This window comes from Didymosphaeria variabile (genome assembly GCF_027946475.1).
Source record: "Didymosphaeria variabile strain IMI 356815 chromosome Unknown scaffold_1, whole genome shotgun sequence".
Classification (NCBI taxonomy): domain Eukaryota; kingdom Fungi; phylum Ascomycota; class Dothideomycetes; order Pleosporales; family Didymosphaeriaceae; genus Didymosphaeria; species Didymosphaeria variabile.
Window position 1 is genome coordinate 3,748,721 of NW_026611620.1, and position 26,471 is coordinate 3,775,191.

The window sequence follows — 26,471 nt, forward strand, 5'->3', positions numbered from 1 at the left end:
CTTGTGTTTCCCAGCCTTGCATGTTGCAAACACTCCCCTGCACCAGGGAATCGGCACCACCTACAGCCCGGTTCAGGCAAGTCAAACCTTCGAGAAGCGGCACAGAAACTTCCGAAACACGTTTTTCGTGAGTTGATACGCATGAGTGTCTATGTCAGACGAAACAAGCAAGTACCGAGACACAGCATGCCGAACGTGCTTCTAGAAGGGTGCACGAGCCTGAGGCGCGGGTCGTGTACCTGATGGAAGTGACGCTATAGCCAGCAGAGGCCCTCAATTGCCAAAAAAAAAAAAAAGGATCGGGATCCTGACGTCTCTTTGCTTTTTTTGTATTCAATGTGGCTCGGGTGGGGCTGTTTCACGGAAGGGCGTGTTGGACGGTAGAGCGAGTGGGGTGCAAAAGAGAGCCAGGCGTGTAGGGTTCGGCGGCTATTTTTAATTCCCCCGAAACATAATGATGTGCTAACTGCGGAGACACTGGTTGAGTCTGGTAGATGGTGAGTCGATGCCAGCCGGGAGCCTTCCACACCTTGCTCGCTGAAGCTAATTAAGCAAATATGATTCTATATGTGTGAACCCAACCTAAAATTTCTATCCCATGTCTAGGTATGCCTGTATGTGTAAATCCGGAAAACCTCCCCATGCCCTGTTGTTGCAAAAATGACCCCCCTCACGCAGCCCCGACACCAGGCCCATAGACCCTGTGGTTCCTCACATGCACCGGCCTACTCTCCCCCAACGCACCATTAAACTCCCGCTCCCCAAACACCGTTCCCTTCCCTCTTAGCACCCAGCTCACGGCTGCCTTTGGACTCCCTGTGCCTGTACCCATGCCTGTGTACGGATTACTCGGCGTCAGGATCCATCCGCGAGCCAGGGCGGCGTAGTCTGGGCTCTTGACTGCACCGGGGACGGCGACGAGGAGTGTTTTGGAATGTGCGAAGGGGGCGAAGATGAGGGATTTCTTGAGCATAGCTGTGTAGACAGGCGTTGGTGAAGGTTGATTTTCAAACGAGGGTGCGGAGATGATGAGCGGGCCGTGAGTGCGCTCACTAGCGGCCGAGGCCCATGGGATGCCATGTGCGATGAACGAGCCGATGATGTTGAGGAGCGTGGAGAAAAAGGGAACGTTGACGTAGGTGTGAAGGATGACTTGTGGGTTGAACAGCATCTCTATAGCGGCAGGGTCTAGTCCCGAAGTAACATATGGGAAGGAAGGCTGCGAAGCAACGTCTAGCAGCCAAGGTATGCCGCAGTCGAATATACATGCCAGTGTCTGGATAAAGATGTTCCGCATAGCCGGTGCTCGTGGATGATTTGGTGTTTGCCATAGATTCCACAACATGTGGCTCTGCACCTGGCGTTGTATGCAGATGTCGATGAATTCGCGTGCTCGGTGCACGATTGGGGGGAAATTTGGATTCGATAGCGTGCGGTGTGGAAGATCAAGGAAGATGAGATCGAGCTGGATGTATTCTGCTCGTCCGTCTGAGCCTTGCGTGATCGTACTCGCTGCTTGTGGGAATGCTGGAAGGGGAATAGTGTGTGAGGATGGTAGATCGAGTGGCGTTGGCTTGCATAGCCACGATATCGAACCATCGTGGAGCTGTAATGGTGCACCTGTCGTGCAGAGTGTTACTGGGTCTCTCGCTGCTAAGCCCGCAAGGAGAAGTTGGCGTACGCATTCGTCCTCCAGTGCTGGCCGCTGTAGAGGTGATGGTGGTTTTAGAACCAAAGGTATACCTGTTATGTTCAATACAATGGACATCTTATCGCGATTTGCATCCAGTCTCCGCAAATACTCTGGAAGTCTTGGGTTTCCTCCTGCCTTCATGCTGAAAATTTCTGAGATTGTAGGTACCAAAGAGTGTGGTGGCGATGGTGTCGGCTGACGATCCGGATTACGCACAGCGAGAGCCTCTTGTTCGTTAGAAAGGTAAGAGTTTGAGAATTGTCGGAGCAAGGACCGAAGTTGTTGTTGCGTCACAGAAGAGGTGACGACCTCACTAGCAAGGACAAGCATATGAACGAAGAAAGCTCCGGTAAACCGAATGACTGTGTATGCGGACTCCTCTCCTGCCTCAATCTCGCAAGGCACAAGAAATACGTGACTTCGTGCCATGCGCAGTTCGTGCGCGCACCAAGCTCTCTCAAACCACATCGAAGTAAGTACCCGTTCTACGAAAGATCGGAACAGAGGATGCTGTTGCATGACCGGTGGATTGAGTCCGAGGTTCGGATGTTGATCTAACGGCAGATTCGAGAAGATGTACTGATGGTAGTATTGCTCGAGGAACTGTAACTCCTCCGCCGTGACGGAGACGTCGTCCAAAGCTGCGACCACGACGCGTGCATTCTTGTAGATGGAGTCCATAGTGCCAACGGCCAACGCCTTTTCCGCCTCATCTTCTTGGTTGATGCAGACTTGATCGAACCACAAGCCCTCGCCGGCCCTTCTCTCGTTCAGCACGGCCTGAAACATCCCTTTCGTAGTGGGAAGAGGGAACTGCTCCACAGTCTGAACCCATCCGAAGGGCAGATCGCCAACAGGCGAGATGAGCTTCTTCGGTATATCCCGACTGACTTTGTTCCAAACGTAGCTCATGGCGATGTAGGACTTCTCCTCTCCTTCCGAGTACACGTCGTTGATAAGGCGAAAGACGGCATCATCCCGAGCTGAAGGCCTCGAGAGGAAGTCCTTGGCAACGGAGGGAGCGAGGCGGCGGAGATCAGCGAGGAGGGAAGCACCGGCGTCGTCGTGACTTCTGTGTGGATGTTGCGACTGCTGAGGCTTGAGAAGTGAATCTCTTGCGCCAGGACTGACTATATGCGCATGAAGGCTCGATGTATCGAGCTCGAGTTCGTCGACTTCGATGAATCCGCAGTGGCCTGCTCTCAGGCTAGAGGGAGAGGGCACTGTGGATGCAGACATAGCGTAAGGCATATGCCGGGCAACCATAGTGCACGTGGAGTAAGCTAGCCGACGCTATCGATGACTCGAATTATATCATGGCAAACACACTGCTTTTCAACGATGCACACTTCTCTGGTCGATTCCAAACACCAGCCCATATACCGGAATCAGCCCCGTCCAGGAGGCTCTCGCATTATCGTTGGGGCGCCACTTCTGTGTCGAGCGGGGCAGGCTGGGCGCGCAAATGACCGGAGTCGTCGCCCTGAGGGGAGGATTGAAAACCTTACCGGTCTGCCGGGTCTTCAAGATGTCAAAATTTTGAGAGGTGGGAACTTGCAGCTGTCGTTGGATGGTGACGTCTAGGGACGGAGACTAGGCAGATGATGTGCCGAATCGCACGCCAAAACGAATCTGAAGCAACATGGTAGCTGCTCATTCCTGCACGACCGTGAAAAGATTGCGATGGCGTTCTTGTCGAGTAAACAAGCAAAAAGTGAGGTGCATATCGAGTCGCGTGCGCTCGGTGGTATTGGACGCTAAACTAATGCTCGGAAATGGACATGTCGGAAACATCGCCCGAACCGCTTAACGTTCTGAAGCAGATACTGCAGGAGAGTACGGTAAAGGGCAAGAATAGAAGTGCTTGGTAGTTGTGAATCTGGTTCTGAGAGAAACAGTGTTCCAAACCAAACCAAGCAATCGTAAACTGTTTACGTTTCGCCACGCGATCTCGCACCTCAGCGCTCTTCTCTCGACCCCACACCAACTCAACGCCGTTGGATTATGATACCGTCTGACAAATCTCCAAACGAAAGATTCAATCGATTTTAGCGTTGGCGAGCCGACCATTGTTAGACGGCGAGATGACATTGGACAGCCGCAGATTCTTGCGCTTGTACTTGCTATGCTTGCGGAGCCGCTTCCTTGCTACCATGACAGGGACCGAAGATTTGGTCACAAGATAGTTACTGAAGGAGCCAAGCAGGACACTGACAGGGCGTCAGCAATCATGCAAGTTGTGTCTCGCGCAGAAGAGAGACTTACCCTTTCAACGCATTGCGCCCTCTAGACCCCAGGATTACCAATGTGGGGTCTAGAAAGTCAATCTGTCAATCAGCTGTCAGTAGCACGCCATGAGTGTCGTCGTTGTTTCATACTTACCACTTCTGTAAGCATGTGTTTAGGGCTCTTGCAATGAAAAACTTCGACCACGACCCGTACCTGCAAGCGAGTCTTGCGCAGGAGCTTGACGCAGCGGTCGGACACTTCGACAGCCGCCTGGTATCGGTCCTTCTCTGCTTTGTTCATGGTGCTTGTGTCTGTTTCTGAGGCTGACACACTGTTGGATAAGGGCGATGGTCCTGGTCCTTCCGCTATAAGGCCTTGGTGGTTTGAGAGTGTTTGCATCAACGAATCGCTCTCCTCCTGCGCAGTAGTTACGCTGCCATGAGTGCCCCCAGGAGTATCCGTTCCGCCAACACCTACCTCCTCATCGACTGCATAAACGGCGAGCAGTGTATCGCCGTCCCTCAGCACCGTCCCGATTGTCCATTCTAAAGCATAAGCTGCTTCTTCGCTTATATCGGTTGCTACCAAGTAAACCCGCTGTCGTCGCAGACCGTTTTCGGCATCCGCTAAGAATTTACCATAGTTGCCACGGACAATCTGGCGGACGCAGCGGTGAGCCTCCGGGCTTGATTGGATAGGGGAGATATTCATGGATAACTGCTGAGCCGACTTGAGCTCAGACAAATCCGCTTCAGTATCTGAATTGTAAGGTGTAGACACCGCAGATCCGCTCTGATCGAAGCTCGTATGCGGATGCACTCCTGATTTCTTGTTCGACATCTTCTCGCCTGCCAATGTAGTACCGTCTGGACCAGTAATGGTCACGTCTGGCTCCAACATTGATCGCACCCTGTTAGAGGTAGATACGTCTTTGCCTGCTTGACTCAGTATATATCGTCGTACCGGTGACCAGATTCATTCTACTCACGTTCTTCTTCAGCGGCCGCTAACATACTCCTCGGGACTTTGCCCTCGCTACCGTCGCTCCGTCGACGTTGTCTACCCCGGCTCTTCGCACCTCCCCAACCGTCATCGTCCGAATCTTCAGTATCATCATTCTCACTCGATTCGACTGCAGCCTCATCGTCGCCAAAATCGTCTGTTGCCAAGCGAACGCCGCCGCCAGGAGCAAGAGACTCACCCTTGGATGGGTCGGAACCTTTGCGGCTTGGAAGAGACGAAAGACTGCCGCCTGAGCGACTCAAATTTGCATCGGAAAGCTTACGGTATGCAGATGACATGTCGATGACCTTGCCCGAATCGGTCACATACTTATTCGGAGAGGGCATCAAGTTCGACGAATTCGTATTGAGCATGCGGCCACCTGGAGACTGAGACCTGCCCGGTCTAGGACTACCAGTCCTTTGGCTCTGAAAGCCGTTGAACGAGCCGTGTCGGTCACGGTCTCTATTCGACGCCTTCCCAGATTGATCGCCGAATACCGATGACATTGCTCGAGGTTTGGCGGTGGTGCTCGCCTTGCCGCCTTGTGACACGCGTTTGGGCATAGAGTGCGCCTCTATAGTGGGCAGCATTGAGAACTGGTATTGCGATTCAGGGTCGATGGGAGACGCTCCAAAACTGCGAGCAGAAGGCGGCGGGGACGAGGGATTGCTGCCGCGACTGGTATTCCGTTTCTTCTTTCCAAGATGCGACCAATCTGCTACGTGTGGGCCACCGACATCCAGCATGCTGCGGACAGGCGACATGCCCGGACTTAGTGCGCGTCCGCCTACATGAGGACTCCCGGAGCGACCTGAGTTTGCCCTAGTATTCGCTTCCAGCAAGGCCAGCACCTGCTTCCTCTCGTCGTCTAGCGCCGATTCCAGAGACATGGCGGGTTCTCGCGGTGGCGGGTTGGGCTATTCGAATGTGTGTGGGCGTAAACGCAGGTTTGGCGTCGCGGTCGACTTGTGGAAAAAAAATAAGCAGAGGCGGTGTCACTGCACAGCAGCACAATGAATTGCTCGGAGCGAAAGCGGGTTGCTTAGGGGCGTTTGGTGTAGTCGTGGTGCGGCTCGTTTGAAGCGGGTTGCTAGTGGGGCTTGTAGTATCGCCTGCGAGCATTCAAGTAAAAGTGAGCCGCCAATTCAATCGCCGCGGGTTTGTCGCGTGATAGGCAGAAGTAGTGGTTGCAGCGGGGTCAAAAGTGGGAGAAGCAAGCGAAGGCTGGCGGTGGTCTGAAGTGTCGTTAGCCGCTGTCGGAGAACAGGTTGTTCTTCAGGGCGGTGGTGGACGCGGACGACATAAGGAAGACTTCAGCGGGCGATGATGCGCAGGGTCTCGGAGCAGTAAGCGCGGAAGACACGACACTCGTGGATGGGTCGAAGTGCTAGTGGAGACCGGCGGGTTGAGGGGGGATGCGCCCTTGGCCGCGTTGCAGCGCTTGGCACGCACTCCTCCGCCTGGCACTTGAAACCTCGGGTGGTAATTGATAAACCGCTGGGGTATCTTGGAGTTACATACTCACGGTGCAAGCGACGGGTAAAACCTGGAGGTCATTTAACAAGTGTGAGATTCGCAAGAGAGTAGGCCATCATCGGTTGATACTGCCAAGACCGAGAATCACATGATGATTGCATCACTTTGGGCGAAGCTACCATTCACGTGCTGCGTGGCGAGCGCAGAGATGGATCATTCGGCTGTGACCGGAGGCCTTCGGAACGGATAAGCGAGGGTATCTGCGTATAAAATGCGCAACACCCAAACGAAATGTGTTGCCGACGCTATTGGACGGTGGTAGCCCAAAACATTCAACGCCCAAAGTATAAGACACAGATTGATCTTGCGAGGAAAAGAAGGGGGAGGGACCGGCCCTTGTTCAGGTTGACTATGGTTTTGAACTTGCCTTGTCCTCCAACTCTACCTCCTTCGACTGATGAACAATTTTGACTTTATCGAAAGCGCCCGTTTCCAATCAGTAAAAGAAACCGAGCCTAATATAGCTGATTCTTCTTGCTGATCTCCTCCATCATCTTTGTCACATCCTGGTTTGGGTCGAGGCCGATGGCCAACTTCCACGCGTCCTGCTGGGAATAAACCATCGTGCGCCCGATGTCTGCGAAGAATTTGGCTCGCACTTCAGCGGCAAAGTTGTCAAGCGAAACCTTGATGCACTCCACAAGCTCTTTACACCCTTCGACGAAGATTGCTTCCGGTTTGCCCATGAGCGAGGATAGTGAGAAATCGGATTTGGTCCTCCACTCCAAGACGGCCGACCTGACCTTGTCCACTGCAAACCAACCAATGCGAGCAAGCAGAGGTCCATTACCCTCCATGTCCTTCATTTTCTCATAGATTTTCTTGTTGGTGCCTGATCGATATGCAGCCAAAGTGTTAACGACGTGCCGTTTGCGGTAGGTTCGCTCAGTCAAACAAGCCTTGAAGATACTATACTGCGCTCCCGACGCGTCGACGATCCATGAATAGGTGCCATCAGATGACGTAGCACGTACAACCGAATGGTAGAAATTGCTCATGTCAAGAATCTTTCTCTGGGCGTCCACGCGGACCGTCTTCGCAGGCTTCTTGATCCTTAGCATATGCTCCTCTAGAGTCACGCCCGTACCTGTCATGGTCAATCAAGCTCTAGATCCTAAGAATGGCTTTTTGCTTACCGTCGAGCATCTCCGTCAGGAAGTCATGGAGATAAGCGGTAGGTTCTTGACAGACGAGCGTTGTGAGAACCATTCTCTTCTCTTCCTCAGTTCGGACAAGATGACTAGGAAACTGGAAAATAGTGCCCGGCGTCGTCGGATCGTCGCAAATAAGCAAGACATCGCCCTTGTCTTCGATACTCTTGATGGAGTTGTCGAATGACATCTCTCTCATGTGGAGGTAGACGTCCTGCAGCAGTTGCGCTGCCCGATGGACGACAAGCTCCACTCCGCTCATTCCGCAAGTGTCCTTATGGGTGGGCCAAGCCGCCTTCTGGCACTCAGCGCTACAGTATTTTGTCGTCTTGCACTTTCCGCACCGTGAGCCAGCAGCGGAGCCACAGTTGGCGCAGTGATCTTGGTCACTTTCGTCCATACTGGAAACGGCGATGCGATTTGTTGCAAGACAGGCGCGAGGAGAGTCGAGGAAATGGAGCACTAGAAGAGACGCGCAGTCAAGTCGGTTTAGTTGCTGTGATGACCTTAAAGCAGCGGGGTTAAGTGAGTGACGAAAGATGAGGGTAGAAGTGAGTGACAAACGGGCTCAGCCGACTTTCTAAGAGCGCGTTACGCTTTGCATATAGCATGCACTTGAACTTTGGCAAATGTTATGGCACAAGTTGCCTTGCAATACATAGTACACTTGTAATAGTTGACTCCATACTATTTGGAATCAAACAGTGACCGATTGCACTTTTCCTTCTTACATGCTATCATCTCTTCCGTGGCAGAACAATGTTAGCACGAGCGGAGATACCCAACTTGTGCACAGCATTCCTCCTGTCCCATACACCACTGCGACCCTCGATGACGGCGATCAACTCTGATGCTACTCTTTGCGCGTAGCCGGTCTTGCCACTGGTGTTGGTCTTCCTTTTTGATGCCGCTGCCAAGATCCACTGAATTGCAATTCTTCGTCGCTGCCGCTGGCCTAGAGGAACGGGAATCTGTAAAGCCACACCACCACCCGCAGCACCCTTCTGACTTCGAATCCTAAGCAAGGGCGCTACCGAATCAATGGCAAGAGTCAGGTAGAGAACGGGGTTGAGCGGGAGGTGCGACGGTGGCGGCGCACCAGGCAAAAGCGGTCGTTGTGGGTTGATCGTAGGGACAGAAGCCGTGCGAAGTTGTTGGAGGATGAGCGCCATATTCTATGTTTACTGTTAGCCCACAAGCTACGAACGTGTTTCGAGATTATGACGTACCCTTTGAGCAACGCTTTTCTGGCCGTGCCGCATTAACAAGTTGGTAACCTGGTCAACAACCGGGTCATACCTATGCTTGACGTGACCATCCTTAGGAAGAGGCAACACAGGCATGTCAAACTTGAGGCCTGGCGACGCTGGCGCAGCTGCGGCTGGCGCCGAAGTAAAACTCATGAGGCCCATGTCAAACGCGCCGTTTCCACCATCAATTGGTCTCGTTGTGGTCGAGTAAGAGCGCGAGCCTTTCGGGGCCGAACTCGCCTTCTTGAGCTGCTCTTGCATAACCTTGGGCAACTTCTCCTCCGCCTTTTTATCGCCCTTCACAATTTCTTGAACGGGTGTGCCCTGGCTCAGGTCCGGACCTTCACCACCTGTGATTTCTGCCATTGTTGCCGCTTCTTCGCTAACATGCTCAAGAGGTTTCGCATCGATTCGCTTTGAGCGATCGGCGGCGGGAACTTCTTTGGGGTCTTTCGCATCGGAATAGGCACGAGTCTGCGCCGGTGCGAGTCGCGTGGCAGGTCGGGAAAGCCATTGAGCCTGTGCTTTTGGCCTGTATGGGATTGCTCGCGCGAAGCTGAGGACGTTCAACTTGGGAGGCATGATGATGTGGGTGTTACGACGATCAATCGAGTTGAAGGGGTCGCGAGTCTTTCGAAAATGATGCGGCGATGTTGACTAGTGCGGATTGGCGTCACGAGTCACGTGCTATCTCCGAAATCGCTTGTCGCTCGTTGCTCGTTGCTCGCCGCCCATCGACAACGAAGTTTCAACCTTGATTGGTCTTTTCATCTATCTATAGATGCAATATGTACTACTATGATGCTTTGAACGTATCGTACCGCCAGCCAACATGTTCAGTGACCTCTTCCGGCGTGGTGCCACGCTGGGGGGCGGTCAATCGTGCGACTACTTACGGTATCCGTGAAGGAATTGTGATGGTTTCGGACCGAAAGCGATACCTGGAAGTAGAAAAAGAGCTACTTTAAGAAACTGCAGACTGAGACCTCGAAGTTTGACCTTGGGATGGCCTCCACGTGCTTGAAGATGACGTTCCTGTACCATAACTTCGGACGTCTCGTCCGTACTCAGTAACGAATGTTGGTATCACCAAGGATTGCCTTTCGACGAAATGTCGCACATTGATGGTGAGAGCAGACGAGGGAAAGAGAACGGCGACAGTAGCCAGCCATATAACCGTAGCCATCAAGTACAAGGCTAGTCTTGTTATCAATACTCGCCACTTCCCAAGTAGAAGAAGATTGTAACGGACACCGTGCAGAGACTCGATGGACGACGCTTGAAGCGCTTTGTGTCCCAGTACTCTCCATATATGCTGGGTGAACGCGACGGCCAGAGAAGCACACAAGGAGGCCTTGAAACTAGTGATCAGGAGTAGAGAAAGCCGGATGACATGTTGCTGAGTCAAATAAGTTCTGTCATCGGTCGGCTTCCCGTTCAGATAGTACATCATTACGAAGTGGAGGATGACGGCGAGTAAGGCTGAAATGCTGTTAGTTGTTACAATGTTCGGACCCACTTTAACGCTCATAGCGATAGCATAGTTGCCAAATAGCAAGGTGATAGTCTGCCAGTTTTGATGAGCCTATGCAATGCTTTCGCGGATTCATCGGCGAAGTAATTATTAGAAGCTTACTGTGTATGTCATTTTCGGTCGCCTAGGCTCTGGGCTGCGGTCTCGTACATGCTGGAGCCCATTCCTCGAAGATTGGAATTCGTCATGTCATGGCTGGCACCGGACGAGAGGACATCGTATCTTGGACAAGAACCAGATAATATGTGTATGTTCAATCCAGATGGCGAACGAAGACCCAGACAACCTGATTTTCTTGCTACTACCGTAAGTAGTCCTGACAACTTACCTTCGGTATTCGCTGCCCCTTGAACTGTTTCCGTAACAAATCGTCTTATACGAACAACATCTAAGGCTATTGAGTCTGTTGCCTCTGGCAGTAGAGTGGGCCAGTCGCGTTCGCGCGCCCCCGCGCCTGCACAGCAGGGGTCGCGTTACACGGCGCCCAACCACTTCGCCCAGCCACTCGCCTTTCGTGTTTCACTATTCACCCCTAGCCCTGGCGGGTTCGCTGGCGCTCCCCGCGATATAGAAGCCCGTGCGTCCACGAGAGGTCGGTGCTGCGAGACTCTCTACATCTCTTCTGGAGCTTTGAAGCTTCGTTCTTCCTCTCCCGGCAGGCTCCGACTCATCATACTCGACGCGCATCACGAGACCCTTCCATGTGCCCGCCAGCTTCTCTGCGCGTGCTAGGTTGTACCGCTCCGTTGTGAACAGCAGCCCAGACCTCAGTTACCAGCCACCCACCCCTCCCACTGTGCTGCACCTTCCCGCAACTTCGCGCCCACGCATTTCGACCAGCCAACAGCCGAATGACGGAACCCATGGATCGCGATTCCATCTACTCTGATATGTCACTAAGCGCCTCGCTGAGAGATTTCGACCCAGACCGCAGCATGCACAATTCAGCATATAGCGCACATTCTAACATGCATTCATCCCGTTGGAGTGCTCCTCCGGCTGAGGACGAGTCCGAAGCAGAGTCGGAAGGGCCATGGGCACCGCCAGCCTGGCAGAACCACAACAACAAGTGGTATCGCAAATCGTATTTGCAAGAGTCAAGCCCATCCAAGTCTCGTACCGCGAGTCCCTACGAGCAGCGCTTTGATCGGGAAGTCACGCCATCACGCATACCGCTCCCAGAGTCGCCACGCAAAGGAACGCCGCGCACGAGCCCAGAACCCGTGGAGCAACGTCACTTCACTCCCGATACGATTGCATCGAGGCTTCAGAGCCCGTCAATTGAGCCCGACATAACTTCAGGCGCGCAGCAACACCCAGAGGAAGAAGGATCGCCTAGACGCGACGGATGTAGGTATCTTCGCTCCAGTATTACTCTCTGCCCATGTTTGTTATGTCGCCTACAAGAGTTTGACTAACTATGCCAGTCATTCGAGTCGTGTTCAAATCCGAGAGCCTAGTTAACATGGGACCACTCGAGGAGCGCATTTCTTCGTTTTCCCGCGGTATGTCAAAGACGAGAGTGTGTGGCAGTTTGGTCGTCCTAGTCTTAGCGTGGCTACTCATCCATCCTTGGGGCACCGAAACAGCCTCTCCCGGGCCCAACGTCGCCCACCTAGTGAGTATGGTGAGGAGATTTGAGCCGCTTTTGTACGCATCAGAGAATGTGATCCCGCGCTCACGCGAGCTCAGCGACGCATCTATCGCGGTAGAAGATCTCGGCGAGAGTATTCGGGCGAGCAATATGTCGGGATCGAAAGTCATCGTTACCCAGCTGGACGGTTTGAGCGAAAATTTGAAGACACTTTCACAACAGATCCAGACTTTCTTTGTACATGTTGATGGTGATATGGATGGGTGAGTGATGGTGCTCACTTGCCATGTACGAATTCTGACAGCCTCTAGCACGATAAGCGCCATTGGATGGGCTACGCGCCAGCTTGAGGGTATCCAAGGCTCACACGTCGGTGTGCTAGACACCGTGATAGGAAATGTTCACGGTGGATTGAGCAAGATCGGGCTTCTAGGCACGGATGACCAACTCAGCGCTGTCGGATCTGTCGTCACCGGCCTCATGGGATCTACGACACAGCAGAAGGCAAAAGCAGCATTACAGCGATCGTTCGATTTTGTGCTTTCCACATTGGAGGAGAACCTACAGAACGAGCTTAGCCGTGCCGACAGTCTCTTCCAAATGTTCGACAACGTGGACTTGCAATTCCACAACTTACATCGAACCGTTGCCAAAGAGGAAGACACTCTTTCTGCGCAGAAGGACGAGTTTCTGGCATCCATGTGGCGCACTACGATCACCAACAAGCTCAGACTGAAGAAGTACGAAAAGAATCTGAAGCTATTGAAGACGCTGCGTTCAAGCGCTCTGGCCAACAAGTCTGAGCTCAAGAACAACATCCAGATCATCCGAGCAGTGCAAGACCAGCTCGTCGTTGCGCGGAAGAGCCTGATATCACCCGTGATCCGAGGCGCCCAATCCGACTCGTACAGCATCGAAAAGCAGCTGGAAGATGTGGTCGCCACGCACGATTTCCTCCAGGGGATCCGCGACTCACAGAAACACAAATTCACCAAGCAGCTGTTTGCCGCGCCAAGCCGCCCAGCCATATCGATCACCACAGGCAGGGACGACGACGAAGAGGCGGAGTACTGAGAGGCTGCTGCGGTCAGTGTGTACAGGTCTTTTGTGATGATTACTGCGGCGCAAAGCATAGCGACACGGATAGACAAACGGGGAGAAGGATGCATGTCAGGCACGGCGTTTTTGGTTACTGGGAGCGGAAGGCGCCGGAGTTGCCCATCAGGCGCAATTGTTCTGGTCGAGGTGTGCTTTTCTTGGCCTTCGGCATGCGATCCCACAGCGCTGAGCAGTGGCGGGCTGTGTATACATATACCCTCTGTAGAACTCTCGTGTATTCACCTTGGCGTGTTGCCTCAGGCTGCTGCACGGCGGGTGTTTGTGCGCTGGCATGGGCGCTTCCAAGAGCTTGTGCTTGATGGTGGAAGCGACGAATGGGGGTGGCCGAGCTCGTCCGATCGGCAGGTCACGGTCCGCAACGGGCGTGGGCCGCACGCTTAGCCACGGCTTGGCAAAGGGGCAGTGCTCGCAGCGCAACTGGCACGATGGGCGGGAGCTGCCAGACGTACGGCGTCATCGTCCACATCCAGCCACGAGTGCTCTGCTGGGCATTTCCTTTCCCCGCTCTCTGTCGCTCTCATCACCTGCCGCCTGGTCACAGTGAAGAGTGTTCGATAGCTCAGAGTACTTGCATTCGCGGCGGGCGCTCTCTCAAGCTCATTGACCAATTGCTTGGACGCGCAAGCACACCGACGCCGACGCAGCGTGCCGGGGATCTACGTACTTGTAGCTACGTTCCCGCTCGCAGATTCTGACTCCTAAACATTCGCGGAGCAATGAGTGAGTACTAATCGCCTGACCCTACCCGCACCCGGCACCCAAGTCCCAAGTGAGCCGTGGTCGCCCTGCCACCTTTGTCACTGGTCTTGGTGCTCGGCAATCTCTCAACACCATCGCCGTCCACCGGTGCTGGACCGCCCATCACTCCTCTGCCCGGCGCAGCCACAACATCCAACGTACTCCACTCGCCGCGATATCTTGGCTAATTCTACGCGCTTGGCGCTCCGTCCAGACACTTTAAGGTCTCAATTCCATCGTCACGGCCGTCACAAGAGTTTGAACAACAACGCACGATCGAACACTATGCCGGCACCTACCAACGGCTCGCTCGGCGAGTCGACACCGCTGCTCGGCTCCCGTCGCGACAACGAGCCGAAATGGAAGTCGTACGCTAAGAACGTATGGCAGATGGTCTGGGGCACCCTCTCCAGCAACTACGTCAACGTGTTGCTTGTCTTCGTCCCGCTGGGCATCATCGCCGGCAAGATGCAATGGTCTCCCACCGCCGTCTTCATCCTCAACTTCATCGCAATCATGCCACTGGCCGCGCTGCTGAGCTTCGCGACCGAGGAGCTGTCGGCGAAGCTGGGACAGACCTTGGGTGGCCTGTGCAATGCGACATTCGGAAATGCGGTCGAACTTATTGTAAGCATCCGCACACACCCGCTGTGGGTCATGGGAAAGACAGGACAGCATCGCGAGTATCTCAGTGCCTTGTTCCGGGATCTGCGACCGTCAATACTCGAGCTGTATAGCTTCATATGCAGTGCTTGTGGATGGCGGGTATCCTGATGGGACATGTACGAGATGCGCCGATGGCGGGTCCTCTTTTTTGTCGTATGCGGTGCGCCGCTGTGAATAGATTGTCTGACTCCAACAGGTGTCGATCGTTGCGCTCCAGGCGAACCAGATCCGCGTTGTCCAGGCTAGTATGCTGGGCAGCATCCTCTCTAATATGCTTCTTGTGAGTACACCCCTCCTGACCGTAACCTGCCACAAGTTCCCCTAGGACGTATGGACAAGTAGACTGCGGAAAGATTGAAACCCAGTTGTGCCAGTCTCTTCTATCATGGACTTAAGTTTTGTATCCTAGGTCGACTTGTGGGACGACGGCAGATGGTTCTTGTCGTAGCTGGCGCGCATATTCGTCACAGTGCTAATAACAAGTAGGTCCTTGGTTGCTGCTTCCTAGCAGGCGGAATTCGCGCGCCTGAGCGTGAGTTTAATGCGACGGTGGCCTCGACCATGTCTTCTTTGATGGCTGTCGGTTCAGCAGCGCTGATTATCCCCGCTACTCTTTACACAGCCATCTCTGAGCAGAGCGACCACAAGATCCGCGACGACGACCCCAACATCCAGCTCTTGTCTCGCGGCACCGCTATCATTCTGCTCCTCCTCTATGTTCTTTACATCGTGTTCCAGCTTTTCACCCACCACCAACTGTTCTCTGACGTCGAGGCGCAAGAGGGAGGTGACGAAGAGGAAGGTCCTAAAGAGGGGGATATCCTCGGTCCCGTTGCCGCCGTGGTGGCACTCGTCCTCGTGACTGTTGTCATCGCCTTCTGCGCCGACTACCTCGTTGACAGTATTGATTCCATTGTGGAAACCGCTCACATCAACAAGACCTTCATCGGTCTCATCCTCATCCCCATTGTCGGAAACGCCGCTGAGCACGTGACGGCCGTCGTGGTCGCGCTCAAGGGTAAGATGGACCTCGCCATCAACGTCGCCATTGGCAGCAGTCTGCAGATTGCGCTCTTCGTAACTCCGTTCCTCGTTATCCTCGGCTGGATCATGGACCGCAACATGACGCTGCACTTCCAGGGCTTCGAGACGGTCATCTTCTTCCTCTCGGTCCTGGTCGTCAACTACCTCATCCAGGACGGAAAGTCAAACTACTTGGAGGGCTGCATGTGCCTCGGAATGTAAGTAACAAACCCCCGCACCCACGTCTCCTCCCAGAGCGCGCTTTTCAGAGACACGCGGAAGCCGTGGCAGTATGACGTCACGGGTTTCAGGGCCTCTGGGAAGCGCATCTTGGTATTCCGTCGAAGATTGAAAAATCGCGACGTTCAACGAGGGGGAGTGGATGTCGAACATGCGAATCCAAGGTGAAAGTGGCCGTGCAACAGAATGTGGCGCTGACGCGGGTTTTAAGGTACATCATCATCGCCCTAGCCTTCTACGTCAAGCCCGAAGACGCCTCCGGTAATCTCGGCAGCAGCTTCTTCGCGAAACTCTTCTAATTCTCGGATACACGGAATGCGGCCCCACCCTGCTCTGCAGCCCCCAAATGCACCACCACATATTCGCAAATGTGACTGTCGTACCTAAAGCGGTAAACGCAGTGTTCAATGGGCGTGCCGACTTCCCTGGCGCGGTGTCGCAAGGCAGGTTGACGCGACGGACGGCCACGCGTGCGCAATCATCCATCCAACCTTTTCCTTTTTGTACATAGTATCCCTGTTTACCCTGTTTACCCTGTTTTAGTCGAGCTGAGCTGGCTATACGACACCCACTGCACCCTTCCCTTACGTGCCCCTTTCTTTTCCTGTCACATGTTGTCATTTGTTGTGCGAGTAGGTATGCAAGTTGTACAATACTATATACCGGCGGCTTCATCTCTGTGTTTCTTTTTGGCGTTGGTAGAAAAGTAACGTGGGTGGCTTGCGCTTGGCGCATGAGGTATGCTAGGCGGTAGAGCAAATTTGGCAGGAAACAGAATGAATAATTGTTATTGTAAATTGTGTTTGCGTCCCTCACCGACGTGGCGTTATCTGCTCTATGTTGAGAACGTCTTCCAAGTTCACGCAAGCAGCCGTTCGACGCTGGCTTCGCAATGCGCCTCAGCCGAGGAAGATGGTGAGCATGCTGGTGTTTGGACAATGCATTACGGGAGCATGCTTGCGTCGTATGCACCTCTCAGCAGAGCAACTGGGACCGCGCCGCGTACCCGGTAAAGAAGTACTGTGTCACCAATTCGTCACGCATTAGAATCATTACAAGCACGAGAAAACTCATCGCATCTCCCAACACTCACGAGAGAGGGCAAACTGATCATCGCAACGAGGACCAACCACCTCAATCCTAGCTTCCAGCTCAGCCGTCGGCCCTGACTCTCACCCTTTCACCCTCCTCCCTACCTCATCCCCACACCCCCCAAACTCGCACACCAAACCAAACACCAACTCCTCGTCGCCCCACCATCCACCCACCTCTCATCCCACACACCGCCCACTCCGTCCCTGAAGAACGAATACGCAGTTTTAGGATCCGCGAGCGCCAGATTCGAAAATAGAATCCCGCGCCACCCGCCGTCGACATAGGGTCCTCCGGCGAGCGGGTCTGCTTTTACGTTCGAGCTCCATGCGGATTGCTTGGGTGATAAAATGGGTCTGAACATAATGGGAGGTGGTGAGGGGTGCAGCGCCGTGCTCGCGAAAGAGCCGTGGGCCAGCGAAGTAGCAGCGGTCGGGGGCGGCAACGCGAAGAGAGCGTCCCATTCCTCTTTGATGAAGGCACGGGGGCGGAGGTAGGCACTAGGTGGTGCGAGGGGCAGCATGTGTTTTCCGTGGACGAGGTGCGGTGCGTCGCCGAAATATGTGGCGTAGTCAATTTTGTTCTCAAAAGTAATGCCGGTGATCTTGTGCGGGAGGAAGCTGGAGGACTGGTTTGGGTTCGTAGACGTGAGGTAGAAGTAGCTGTTGAAAGCGCGGGCTTGGACGGCGAGCATGAGATTGCCTGTGGTATGGTTCAGTATCGTGGCTTGAACTGTGGCTGGATGAGTAAGTGCATCAGGAGGTGGCAGTACCTCTCTTCTCCATATCGGCGTCTCCGATGACCTTTCCCCACATCTTGATCGCGTAGCTTGCGAAGCCATCCTCGCTCGTCGACTCTTCGTCTTTGCCATCCGCACTTTCGAAGAGTCCTTTTGCCCAGCTGTGGCCGGCGTACCAGTCGAAGCATCGCTGGAAAGGAAAGTCTCTCCCTTCGTACTCGCTTTCTGCGATATCCTGGAATAAGTCGAATCAGTCACTTCCTTTAGGACAATTCCTTAGATGATATACCTTGACCAACATATTGATAAACCTCTTATTGGACCCCTGCTCCAACCACCCCGGATCCAACGCCCCAATAACCGCTGCAGTGTGAATGAGGTACCCAAAATCAAAATGATGATCATTGTAAAATGTATTTCCAAAATCGCTTCCTTGATCACCATCAAGGCCCGCTTTACTTACAAGCCCCTTCCACGTATCGTCGTAGTACAGTGGAAACTTTACCACATTTTCGATGTACCGCGCCATGTCTTCTTTGAGCTTTCCTAGCCCTTTGGCCACCCATTCAGGGTTGTTCAGGATTTCTTTGATCACCCAGAGGAGGTTTGCAAATTTTGAAAGAGACTTGCCGGCGTAGTAGTACGAGTCCTCGGTAATAGGGTCGGACATTGCGCGGCGGAGGTCGAGCTCTGCGACGGAGGAGAGGAAGAGGAGGAAGTCTGATGGAAAGCGGGTACGTGCGGTTGTCAGATTGTGCGTCCAGGGAGCGAACCCCATGGTAGTGGGCAAGTTTGTTTCGGTGAAGGAGACACTATCAGCCGGTATCCAAACGGCTGTTGCTGTGCCCTTTGTGGTAGTCTGCAGCTGAAGTTTTGTAATGCTTGACTTGAATTCGGAATCAAGGGACTGGAGGTGGTGTGGGAGGAGGAACATGAGTAAAGGACCCCTACCTAACTTCCTATAGGTCCAACCGTAAGTACCACGAGAATCATTGACAGTAGCGTGAAGTTTGGCTTCGGCTGCAAAGGTCCCATACGTCTTGTCATAGAGAGCTTCTGCGTCAGTTCCGGAAGGGTTCTTGGCTATCTGGATGATGCCTTTGAAATTCGACGAGAAAACGATTGTATTGGCGTCGATCTTGGTCAGCTTCGTGCCATCATACTCTACACCGCTCGCGGGGTTGATGTACATGAGCCAGTCGCGCCCGTCGCAATCTTTGAATCGATATTTGGTCGATCTCCCAATCAAAACTGGGTTGCCTAAGTCACCTTGGAAGCCCTTCCCGGCTGTCTGTACTAGAGGCGAAGCATTCCTATAACCTACTGTAATGAAGCTCATGCCCTGTACGACAGTAAACGTCAGTTTGGGGGAGTCTGCGGCAGTCCCGCGCCTATATTGAAGATCTTGAGTATGTAAACTCTCCGCTTCAAATACTCTAGAACGTACCTTAGATTTATGTTGACTGAGTATGGAAGATGCGTGTCTGTCGTCATTACAGTCTTGTCATCAAGCTCCCTTGCACCGAGGATGACTGGCTGCTTCCGTGGCGCAGAATAGTACTATATCACATTAGCATCCACTATCAAACTATCGATCGATCTAGCATGAGCAATGGTTACAGTAGCATACTTTTGGCGGATCGCCAGGACCAAGCTCCAGGTCCTCGCTCTCTACATGCCCAACATTCATACCCCATGTCGGAACCTGATTCGGATCTGAGCCACCTCTTCCCCACCAGATAAAGTACGGTTGGGGCCATATCGGCTGGTCTTGCTTGCCCAGAAACGCATTTGCATAGAACCTATTCGTCTGAATCGGCTTATCTGCACTATCTTCGATACCTAATCTCGGCAACGGATGCTTGATGTTTATCGGAATTTGGCCTAGTACATCGTCCTGCTGAATGGGTACGAAGATGTTGTCTGCAGGGGTTGCTTTCGATGTTGGTGCAGGTGTAGGTGTCGAGCGAAAAGTGGAGGAAAGCGTGCTGCGTCTTCGCGATGATGATGACGGTCGGCGAGTGGGCCGGATGATATTTTGCGATTGGCCCATGGATCGATACAAGGGAGATTGAGAACGGCTGTGCAAAATTGCTCGGGGTCGTAGGGAGATATTTTGCCGTCGGGGAGGAGTTATGCGTGCCCAGCGCGAAAGAGGTACTTAGGGTAATGATAAGGATAGGTAGGAAAATAAAACAGGCGTAGGAGCGGTGCGAGACTATGTAGGTGTAGATGCGTGCGATGTATCTGTAGTAGATAGCAGTATAAAGGGCATTGTTAGTGCAGCCTATTCCTTTGGTAGGAGCGGCTCGTCAGTAGAGATTTTGTTGGTCGCAGCCAGAGTAGAGCAAGAACGGAAGCGATGTTTGCGACTGTTGGGCATGCTGGGACGTGAAGGCTTGATTGTGGCAAAGCGGGTGTTTGAAGAAGTGACGAGCAAAGGTCGATTGTTTGCGAGGCAGTTGTGATGGGGCACACTCACTATAGATTGCATCGTAGATATACCATTTCGGCAGAATTCTTGATACTGTCACTGAGTGAGACACTTCTGGGTGTCTGATCGCTGTTCTTTGTTGACTCATCCTCCCTGGTGAACATTGAAGCCTGAGAGTCGGCGTTCGCTGTATGACTGCCTACAGTTGATTCGCAGAGCATTACTGTCTCTGCGATATACATTGTCTTCCATGAGAGTCTTAGATAAGTCGGTCGTCTAGAGGTGCTGCTTCGACGCGGCCTGACAGACAGACTAGAAGATCAAAATGCAAGGCTGCAAGAACGTGCATGGGTGTCATGATCGACGAAAGTCAAGTTGGACGATAACGCAGCAGACGAAAAGTGAAGATTGGACATATCTCACAAAGTTGGGTAAAGGAGGGGAAGCATCGAGATAAACGACTGAAGTACTTGATGCGGATGTTGCAGTCCTTGCAAGGAGCACGGGCAAGGACTGATATACTTACCTGCCTGCCGACCATTTGGGCCTCTCATCAAGTGCGCGAGTCCATGTACTGTACCCGTACAGTCTTGACATAGCGCAGCCACCTACATCTACTCATCTCGAATGCCTGCCGAAGACGACTAGTCTCTGAGGCAAGACTTACGCGCTATTGCTGAAGTCAAGATGATCAAGCAACAGTCAGCTATGAAGACAGCCATCAAGAATTACGGACAGTTATACTGGTAGAGATAAAGTCTGAAGAGATCCAGGAGGATATGGTATGGTGGCTATAGAAGTGGGCATCTGCCCGTGCTGAATGGGTAATCGCACCCGCCAATGGAATACAGCGTCCGTCGCAAGAGCGACAGATGTAATGTCCATGTACACACCATCTGGACAACACATGCACAATGTCAAGCTCGAGACTGACTCACCTGAAGAGGTCAGCATATGCCGTAGTAGTAGTAACAAGGAGAGGTCATGTGCGTCCCGCGTCTCCCTTTCGTCATATCTCAAACTTTGTGGGGCTTCTTCTAGCATAGTAGCACGACGCTGGCATTCTTCAGATGCTACCGTCCTAAGGTCTGTCATCTCTTCTATTCTTGGGGATTGCTACAAATTCTGCCGGTACTATGCGCGCTCCGAATGCACTTTTTAGATTCTCATAAAGACCTAGATAAGCGGCTTATGCATCGGCTTGATTACACCTTGCTTAACCATAACCCTAGGCTTCGTCGCCTGCTGGAACGTTTTCTTCGTCGTCCACTCCGGGCCTTTAGGCAACCTAAGACTCCTCTCATACTGTTCCTTCGTCTCGAATGGAAACGGAAGTTGCGAAGACATGTACTTGGCGTTGGCCTTGACGCGCTTCTCGTTGATGATAACGCGAGCCAATTTCGCATCCTTTCGCTTGCCGGGCGCAATACCGGATTTTTTGGTGCGAGAGATCTGCCCTTTGTTGCGCTTCTCGGACGCGGTGAGACCGTCACCTGTCCATGCGCCCCAACCGGGCAAAACATTCTCCTCGATGCGCTCGTCTTCCTCCGCGACAATTTTCCCCTTCTCGGCGACAAAATCGGCTACAACGTTGTCGCCAGCGAAGGCACTCGCTGTGAATTGTTGGTTGCGCCGTAGACCGATGGCATCGAAAGTATCGTTCTCGTCGCCCCAACCATCATCTTCTTTGTCGTCGGTGTCGTAGGTAACTGTCTGGAAACCGTCGTCGTCTGCTTTGCCGATTGTGGGATTGCCGGCGAACACCCCTTTAAGCGACTCATCTGATGACTGTTCCTGCTTCGACTTCGACTTCTTTTTAGAAGCCTTGGCGGGCTTTTCCTGAACCTGGGTGGCGGCAATAGTATCGTATGCCATTGGTACTAGGTCTGTAGATGGCACTTCATCCATCTTTTTGGTCCTCTTTGCAATGAGGTAAGGGTTTATATCACTACTCTCGCTCTTCGAGCTGAAGGTAGCTTTACCGTTGGTGGCGATTTCTTCACTTGGAGCTGCATCGCCATTTCGTGCATCACTGTCCAGCTCTTCGCGTTCTTCAAATTCGCTGCGGACCTCTATGGCTGGCGGTGCCATTGTGGTACTGGGTCCGAACTTGCGGCGACCGACTTTGGCTGCGTTGTCATCCACGTCGCTGTTGCTCTCTTCACCCGCAAGTTCTTTCCGTAAGCGCTCAACATCCTCGTCATTACGAGCCTTCCGTGCAGCTTCGGCTTTCTGCATGAAGGCCATCGATCCGAGCTTGGAATTATTGGCAGAGAAAGGGTTTTGCTCCAAGCGCGCAAGCTGACGCTTGACAGCCTCGGTGCCTTCTTCGTTATCGGTCAAGTCCTCATCGTCTTCGTCGCTAGAGAAGTCAGAAGCTTCGTCGCCTTCTTCGCGCACCTCCTTGCCTTCGATGCGACGCCGAAGCTCTTCATTACGTCGAGCCATCTCGGTCACACCCGCACGAGCGTCATCGTCCCAGGCACCTCTGCCAGAGGCTTTAACGCCCTTAGCCCACTTGCTATCACGATGCTTCGCGCCCATTCGCTCCTCCGCTCTTCGACGATCATTGTGCCCTCGTTCGTCTTCCGAGACATCGATGCCGTCGGCCTTGAGCTGTTCACGCTCCTTTTCCATCAATCGATCACGCTCTTTGCGATGAACCCGGCGGTACGATTTGCTCTTGATCTTCTTGATACGTTTCGCACGGACTTCCTCACGAAACATAAGCTCTCGCTCCAAACGAAGTTGCGCACGGCGTTTCTGGACTTCTTCAAGGGGAAGCTTGTTTGTCTGAAGCTCTTCCCATTTCTGAATCTTCTCTTCGTCTTCCTTTCCGTTCGAAAGTCCGCTCTGTTGTAAGATGGACTGAATGGTGCTTTCGAGGTCATTAGCCGGCTCAGCTGTGGTGGTAGGCAGTAGTCGACTTTCACCCATACGAGAGCCCGGTTCTGGTTGGTCTGGACCGAAATGTAGATGTTCGGCGCGGCGATTATGCTTCACAGTATCTGTCCACCTGTCTAATGTCTCCTTGGCTTTAGCAGCAGCGGCAGCTCGGTCAAGCTTGTCTTGCTGTCGCTTAGGGAGGGGTGCCTCCAGTTTTCGGGCAATGTCATTGCGCTTCGTTGAGTTGTCGTCTTGCAACAGTTTCAACGACTTTCTCCTCCCAGGATCCGCGATCTTCGATTTGAAGCCTGCTAGGTCGACCTTCCGCATAATACCGAATTCAGATGGAGCAGCATTCTCGTGGATGTCCACCTTGCGTGGTGCGGGAGCGTTCTGTTCGTCTTCTGTTGCCATGGACGTGATTAGGTCCTTCAACTGCGCCCTTCGATCGGCTTCATCTTCGTCGTCATCCTCAGAGGAGAAGTCAGAGGCACCGTCTGCAGCGAGGTCACCAACCTCACTTGGCGCCTCATCGCTGTCGCTGTCGTCGAAAGCAGTTGTCTTCTTTCTCTTCTGCTTCTCCCTCTTTTCCTCCCCTTCATCCTCTTCATATTGATCCAGCGCAGTAGCTAGATCAATCGCATCCTCGCCTAGGTCATCCTCGTCTTCATTCTCACCGTCCGCACTTTCTGCCTCATCCAGATCAATTTCTCCGTCTGCATCATCCATCTCTTTTGCAAGTCTCACTCTCTTCGGCTTCCCACTCTTTTGATTGCTTGAACTCCCACGGAACGTCCACCCCTCAAACCTCTCCTCATCACTCTCCCCGAAAGCCTCGTCACTATCAATATCGCTGTCATCGTCGTCCTCCACATGGCCCATAGTCCAGGTATTCCCCTCGGAATCGCTTCCCTCATCGAAGCTCTCGTCTCCTGCTCGCCTCCGCTTGCCCCGCTTCACATCTTGCTCTTCTTCGTCTTCTCCCTCCTCATCCTCTTCATCACGTGGTCGTTTTCGGTGTGTAGCGCCTTCGATTTCACCGAGGCGACTTTTGCGTATCTTGGTACGGTCTGAAGCATCGTAGCCTGCGATCGAGAAAGCGTTTTGAGCGCGCCGTTGTGCTTTCTTGGGATTTCGGGGGCCGGATTGGGGTTTCCCTTTGGGCGGCTTTCCGCTCTGGAGTGAGTCTCGCGATTTCCGTGGAGGCATGTCTGCGTAATGTGGTGTTGCTCGACTTGCCTCTCGCAACGAAAATCAAGAGCAGTGGGTCGAAATCTTGGCGGCCAAAAAAGTCGACTACAACCCTCACTGCCGGAGTTTCGCCGGCGGACCTCCGCATTGCATCCCATTGCGCTGCCATCTTGCCATTGTCAAAGCAACTTGTCGTGCGTTGAATCGAACCAAACAGCCTAGGACGGGGTATTCGCGAATATGTTCAAACCTACACCATGCATGCAAAAGACGTTGCGGCGCCTGCCACTCTCGACGAAACAGGCCGGAAGAGAATACTACAAAGGCAACCGCACAGGGACCCTGGGCACGATTGATAAATACGGACGTTTCCACCCGGACTACAGCAAGATACGGACGTTTGTGTACCCTTCGAAGGGGACGAAGGGATTTGAGGTCAGCAGCAATGCCCCGGCCGGCACGCATCAACTGTAATGTTTGTAGGAGAGGACGAGACTGACAGGAGCTGTAGTTGACACCATTCGTAAGCAGCCGCACACCGAAGAATGTACAAATGGGCGAGAAAAAGTGGGAGACCGTGCCGGAGGCGATGACGGGCGAGGCGTATCTGACGAGGTGGAAGGCAGAGGGTGGGCACGATGTCGTAGATGCGCCGTATTACGACCCTTCACAGGAGCAGAAGATGCCAGAGGTATGGGAGGAGCCGCCGAAGAAGAGCGAGAAGAAATTTTGGCAGAAGTGAGGTGGACAGCTGAAGATACTCGCTCTGAAGTAATAAGCGAAGGAGAGGATGTGCACTTGGGAGAAAAAACGGCTTTTTATGGTATTCAAGACACTGAAGGGTGATGCAACCTGGCTGGAATTGCGGCCATTCGCAAAGAGCATTGTACGATACGCGGACGGTTGTTGTCGAAACAGCGCATTTAATAATTTTGCGCCGACTAAATGTACATATACTGACTGTACATTCTCAAACTGGGTATCATATGTACTATCACTTCACACCATATCGTATAAGCCTACGCTCGACTCCACCCCTTACTCTACCCTCCTCACAGCGAAGAAGTAATTACCCCAGCCCTCACTCCCCGTAACTTCTTTCCACCCAAACCCAGGCACATAAATCACGCCCATTGTCTTCATCTCTCCCCATCCCGGCTTCCCATAAAACCAATTCCTCAATTCCGCCTCGTTAACATACTTTCCCCAATCGTGCGTCCCCTTCGGCACAATCCCAAGCACATCCTCCGCCATGACATTCGTCACTATCCAACTCGTCCACGTCCGCGCGATCGTGCTCAACACCAGCCACCCTCCAGGTTTCACATGCGGCACGATATGCTCTAGGAAAGGACCTGGCGCATTGACGTGCTCCAGCACCTCGAACAAGCTCACGACGTCGTAGCCTTCCTCCAGCATCCTAGGCTGCGATAGATCCTCAATCGATGTGTTTATATACGTCAGCTTTCCCGGCGCAGCAAGCGTAGGATCCCTCCTCTTATGCGCCTCAGCGATCTTGAGTACTTCGGGCGTTGGGTCGATGGCGGTTACGGATGCGGTGTGTGGAAGACGCGCTGCTGATTCGGCGAAGATTCCACCGCCACAGCCGATGTCTAGGTAGCGGAGGTTGCTGGTGGGGGAAGCGGAGGGAGACGCAGAGCGGCAACGTGATATGAAATTGTGTCGGAGGGGGTTCATGAGGTGGAGGAGGCGCGAGGGGCCGACGGGGTCCCACCAACTGGAGGCGAGCGCATTGAAGTGGGATACTTCTGTTGGGTCTACGGTGGATTTGGAAGGTTCTTCTGCGGAGGAAGAGGTCGTGGAGGAGAGGCGCATTGGTGATGCGAAGCGCGGAGGGTGTGCTTGAACGGTTTGTGCAGGTGTTGAACAATATGATGGAGAGGACGGATGTCTCTGGAGGCGGTGGAGCGCCCAAAGTGATCGTGAAGCTTTCATAGCTTCCAGTATTTAGGGTGGTGTGCAATGGGAGCGTCTTGTGCCTCGGAGTGATTGATGTCACCACTAACTTTTACCGGTATGGCACGGACCCTGTTCATGCGGGTCGCTTAGGGGCAAGCATCTTGAATTGTAGGGTTTGGGCACGGGAAATTGTGAATTAGTGTTACGCCCAGCTGAAGATGCATGAGCTTCAGGCTGCACAAACTCTCCCATGAATTTGAATGATAGAAAACATCATTTGTAATTCACAAGTGGAATCACATTCACCTTGTTCCATCCACGTGACTCATCATCATAGGGCATCAATAGGCGCTATCAGTAAAGAATATGTGAACATGTTGTTCATCCATTGCGACAGGATGTTCATATGACGAAGTCTCTGATTTGGTTAT

At 53.1% G+C, this 26,471-nt stretch overlaps 11 protein-coding genes across 11 annotated transcripts; 3 read left to right on the forward strand and 8 right to left on the reverse strand.

Annotated features, from left to right (window-relative positions):
• Positions 1–670: 670 nt before the first annotated feature.
• Positions 671–2,959, reverse strand: N0V89_001194 (uncharacterized protein; the record flags this gene model as incomplete). Its single annotated transcript, XM_056210008.1, has 1 exon — positions 671–2,959. The coding sequence occupies one exon, from the start codon at positions 2,957–2,959 to the stop codon at positions 671–673; it is 2,289 nt and encodes a 762-aa protein (XP_056076830.1).
• Positions 2,960–3,731: 772 nt separating this feature from the next.
• N0V89_001195 (uncharacterized protein) lies at positions 3,732–4,822 on the reverse strand (the record flags this gene model as incomplete). Its single annotated transcript, XM_056210009.1, has 3 exons — positions 3,732–3,903; positions 3,959–4,020; positions 4,076–4,822. 3 exons carry the CDS (start codon positions 4,820–4,822, stop codon positions 3,732–3,734), a joined length of 981 nt encoding a protein of 326 aa, XP_056076831.1.
• Positions 4,823–4,902: 80 nt separating this feature from the next.
• N0V89_001196 (uncharacterized protein) lies at positions 4,903–5,817 on the reverse strand (the record flags this gene model as incomplete). Its single annotated transcript, XM_056210010.1, has 1 exon — positions 4,903–5,817. The coding sequence occupies one exon, from the start codon at positions 5,815–5,817 to the stop codon at positions 4,903–4,905; it is 915 nt and encodes a 304-aa protein (XP_056076832.1).
• A 1,101-nt stretch (positions 5,818–6,918) lies between these two features.
• N0V89_001197 (uncharacterized protein) lies at positions 6,919–7,804 on the reverse strand (the record flags this gene model as incomplete). The annotated part of the gene is made up of 2 exons (XM_056210011.1): positions 6,919–7,550; positions 7,600–7,804. 2 exons carry the CDS (start codon positions 7,802–7,804, stop codon positions 6,919–6,921), a joined length of 837 nt encoding a protein of 278 aa, XP_056076833.1.
• A 547-nt stretch (positions 7,805–8,351) lies between these two features.
• Positions 8,352–9,446, reverse strand: N0V89_001198 (uncharacterized protein; the record flags this gene model as incomplete). Its single annotated transcript, XM_056210012.1, has 2 exons — positions 8,352–8,789; positions 8,844–9,446. 2 exons carry the CDS (start codon positions 9,444–9,446, stop codon positions 8,352–8,354), a joined length of 1,041 nt encoding a protein of 346 aa, XP_056076834.1.
• A 1,920-nt stretch (positions 9,447–11,366) lies between these two features.
• N0V89_001199 (uncharacterized protein) lies at positions 11,367–13,066 on the forward strand (the record flags this gene model as incomplete). The annotated part of the gene is made up of 3 exons (XM_056210013.1): positions 11,367–11,748; positions 11,826–12,255; positions 12,304–13,066. 3 exons carry the CDS (start codon positions 11,367–11,369, stop codon positions 13,064–13,066), a joined length of 1,575 nt encoding a protein of 524 aa, XP_056076835.1.
• A 1,068-nt stretch (positions 13,067–14,134) lies between these two features.
• VCX1 (Vacuolar calcium ion transporter) lies at positions 14,135–16,077 on the forward strand (the record flags this gene model as incomplete). Its single annotated transcript, XM_056210014.1, has 4 exons — positions 14,135–14,476; positions 14,712–14,795; positions 15,002–15,756; positions 15,990–16,077. The coding sequence occupies 4 exons, from the start codon at positions 14,135–14,137 to the stop codon at positions 16,075–16,077; spliced, it is 1,269 nt and encodes a 422-aa protein (XP_056076836.1).
• An 893-nt stretch (positions 16,078–16,970) lies between these two features.
• On the reverse strand, positions 16,971–20,640 carry ACF2_1 (endo-1,3-beta glucanase; the record flags this gene model as incomplete). Its single annotated transcript, XM_056210015.1, has 7 exons — positions 16,971–17,572; positions 17,643–17,844; positions 17,899–18,922; positions 19,057–19,169; positions 19,240–19,532; positions 19,807–19,856; positions 20,570–20,640. 7 exons carry the CDS (start codon positions 20,638–20,640, stop codon positions 16,971–16,973), a joined length of 2,355 nt encoding a protein of 784 aa, XP_056076837.1.
• Positions 20,641–21,219: 579 nt separating this feature from the next.
• Positions 21,220–24,138, reverse strand: N0V89_001202 (uncharacterized protein; the record flags this gene model as incomplete). Its single annotated transcript, XM_056210016.1, has 1 exon — positions 21,220–24,138. One exon carries the CDS (start codon positions 24,136–24,138, stop codon positions 21,220–21,222), a length of 2,919 nt encoding a protein of 972 aa, XP_056076838.1.
• A 222-nt stretch (positions 24,139–24,360) lies between these two features.
• Positions 24,361–24,862, forward strand: N0V89_001203 (uncharacterized protein; the record flags this gene model as incomplete). The annotated part of the gene is made up of 2 exons (XM_056210017.1): positions 24,361–24,555; positions 24,632–24,862. The coding sequence occupies 2 exons, from the start codon at positions 24,361–24,363 to the stop codon at positions 24,860–24,862; spliced, it is 426 nt and encodes a 141-aa protein (XP_056076839.1).
• Positions 24,863–25,158: 296 nt separating this feature from the next.
• On the reverse strand, positions 25,159–25,956 carry COQ3 (Hexaprenyldihydroxybenzoate methyltransferase, mitochondrial; the record flags this gene model as incomplete). The annotated part of the gene is made up of 1 exon (XM_056210018.1): positions 25,159–25,956. The coding sequence occupies one exon, from the start codon at positions 25,954–25,956 to the stop codon at positions 25,159–25,161; it is 798 nt and encodes a 265-aa protein (XP_056076840.1).
• Between the last annotated feature and the right edge of the window lie 515 nt (positions 25,957–26,471).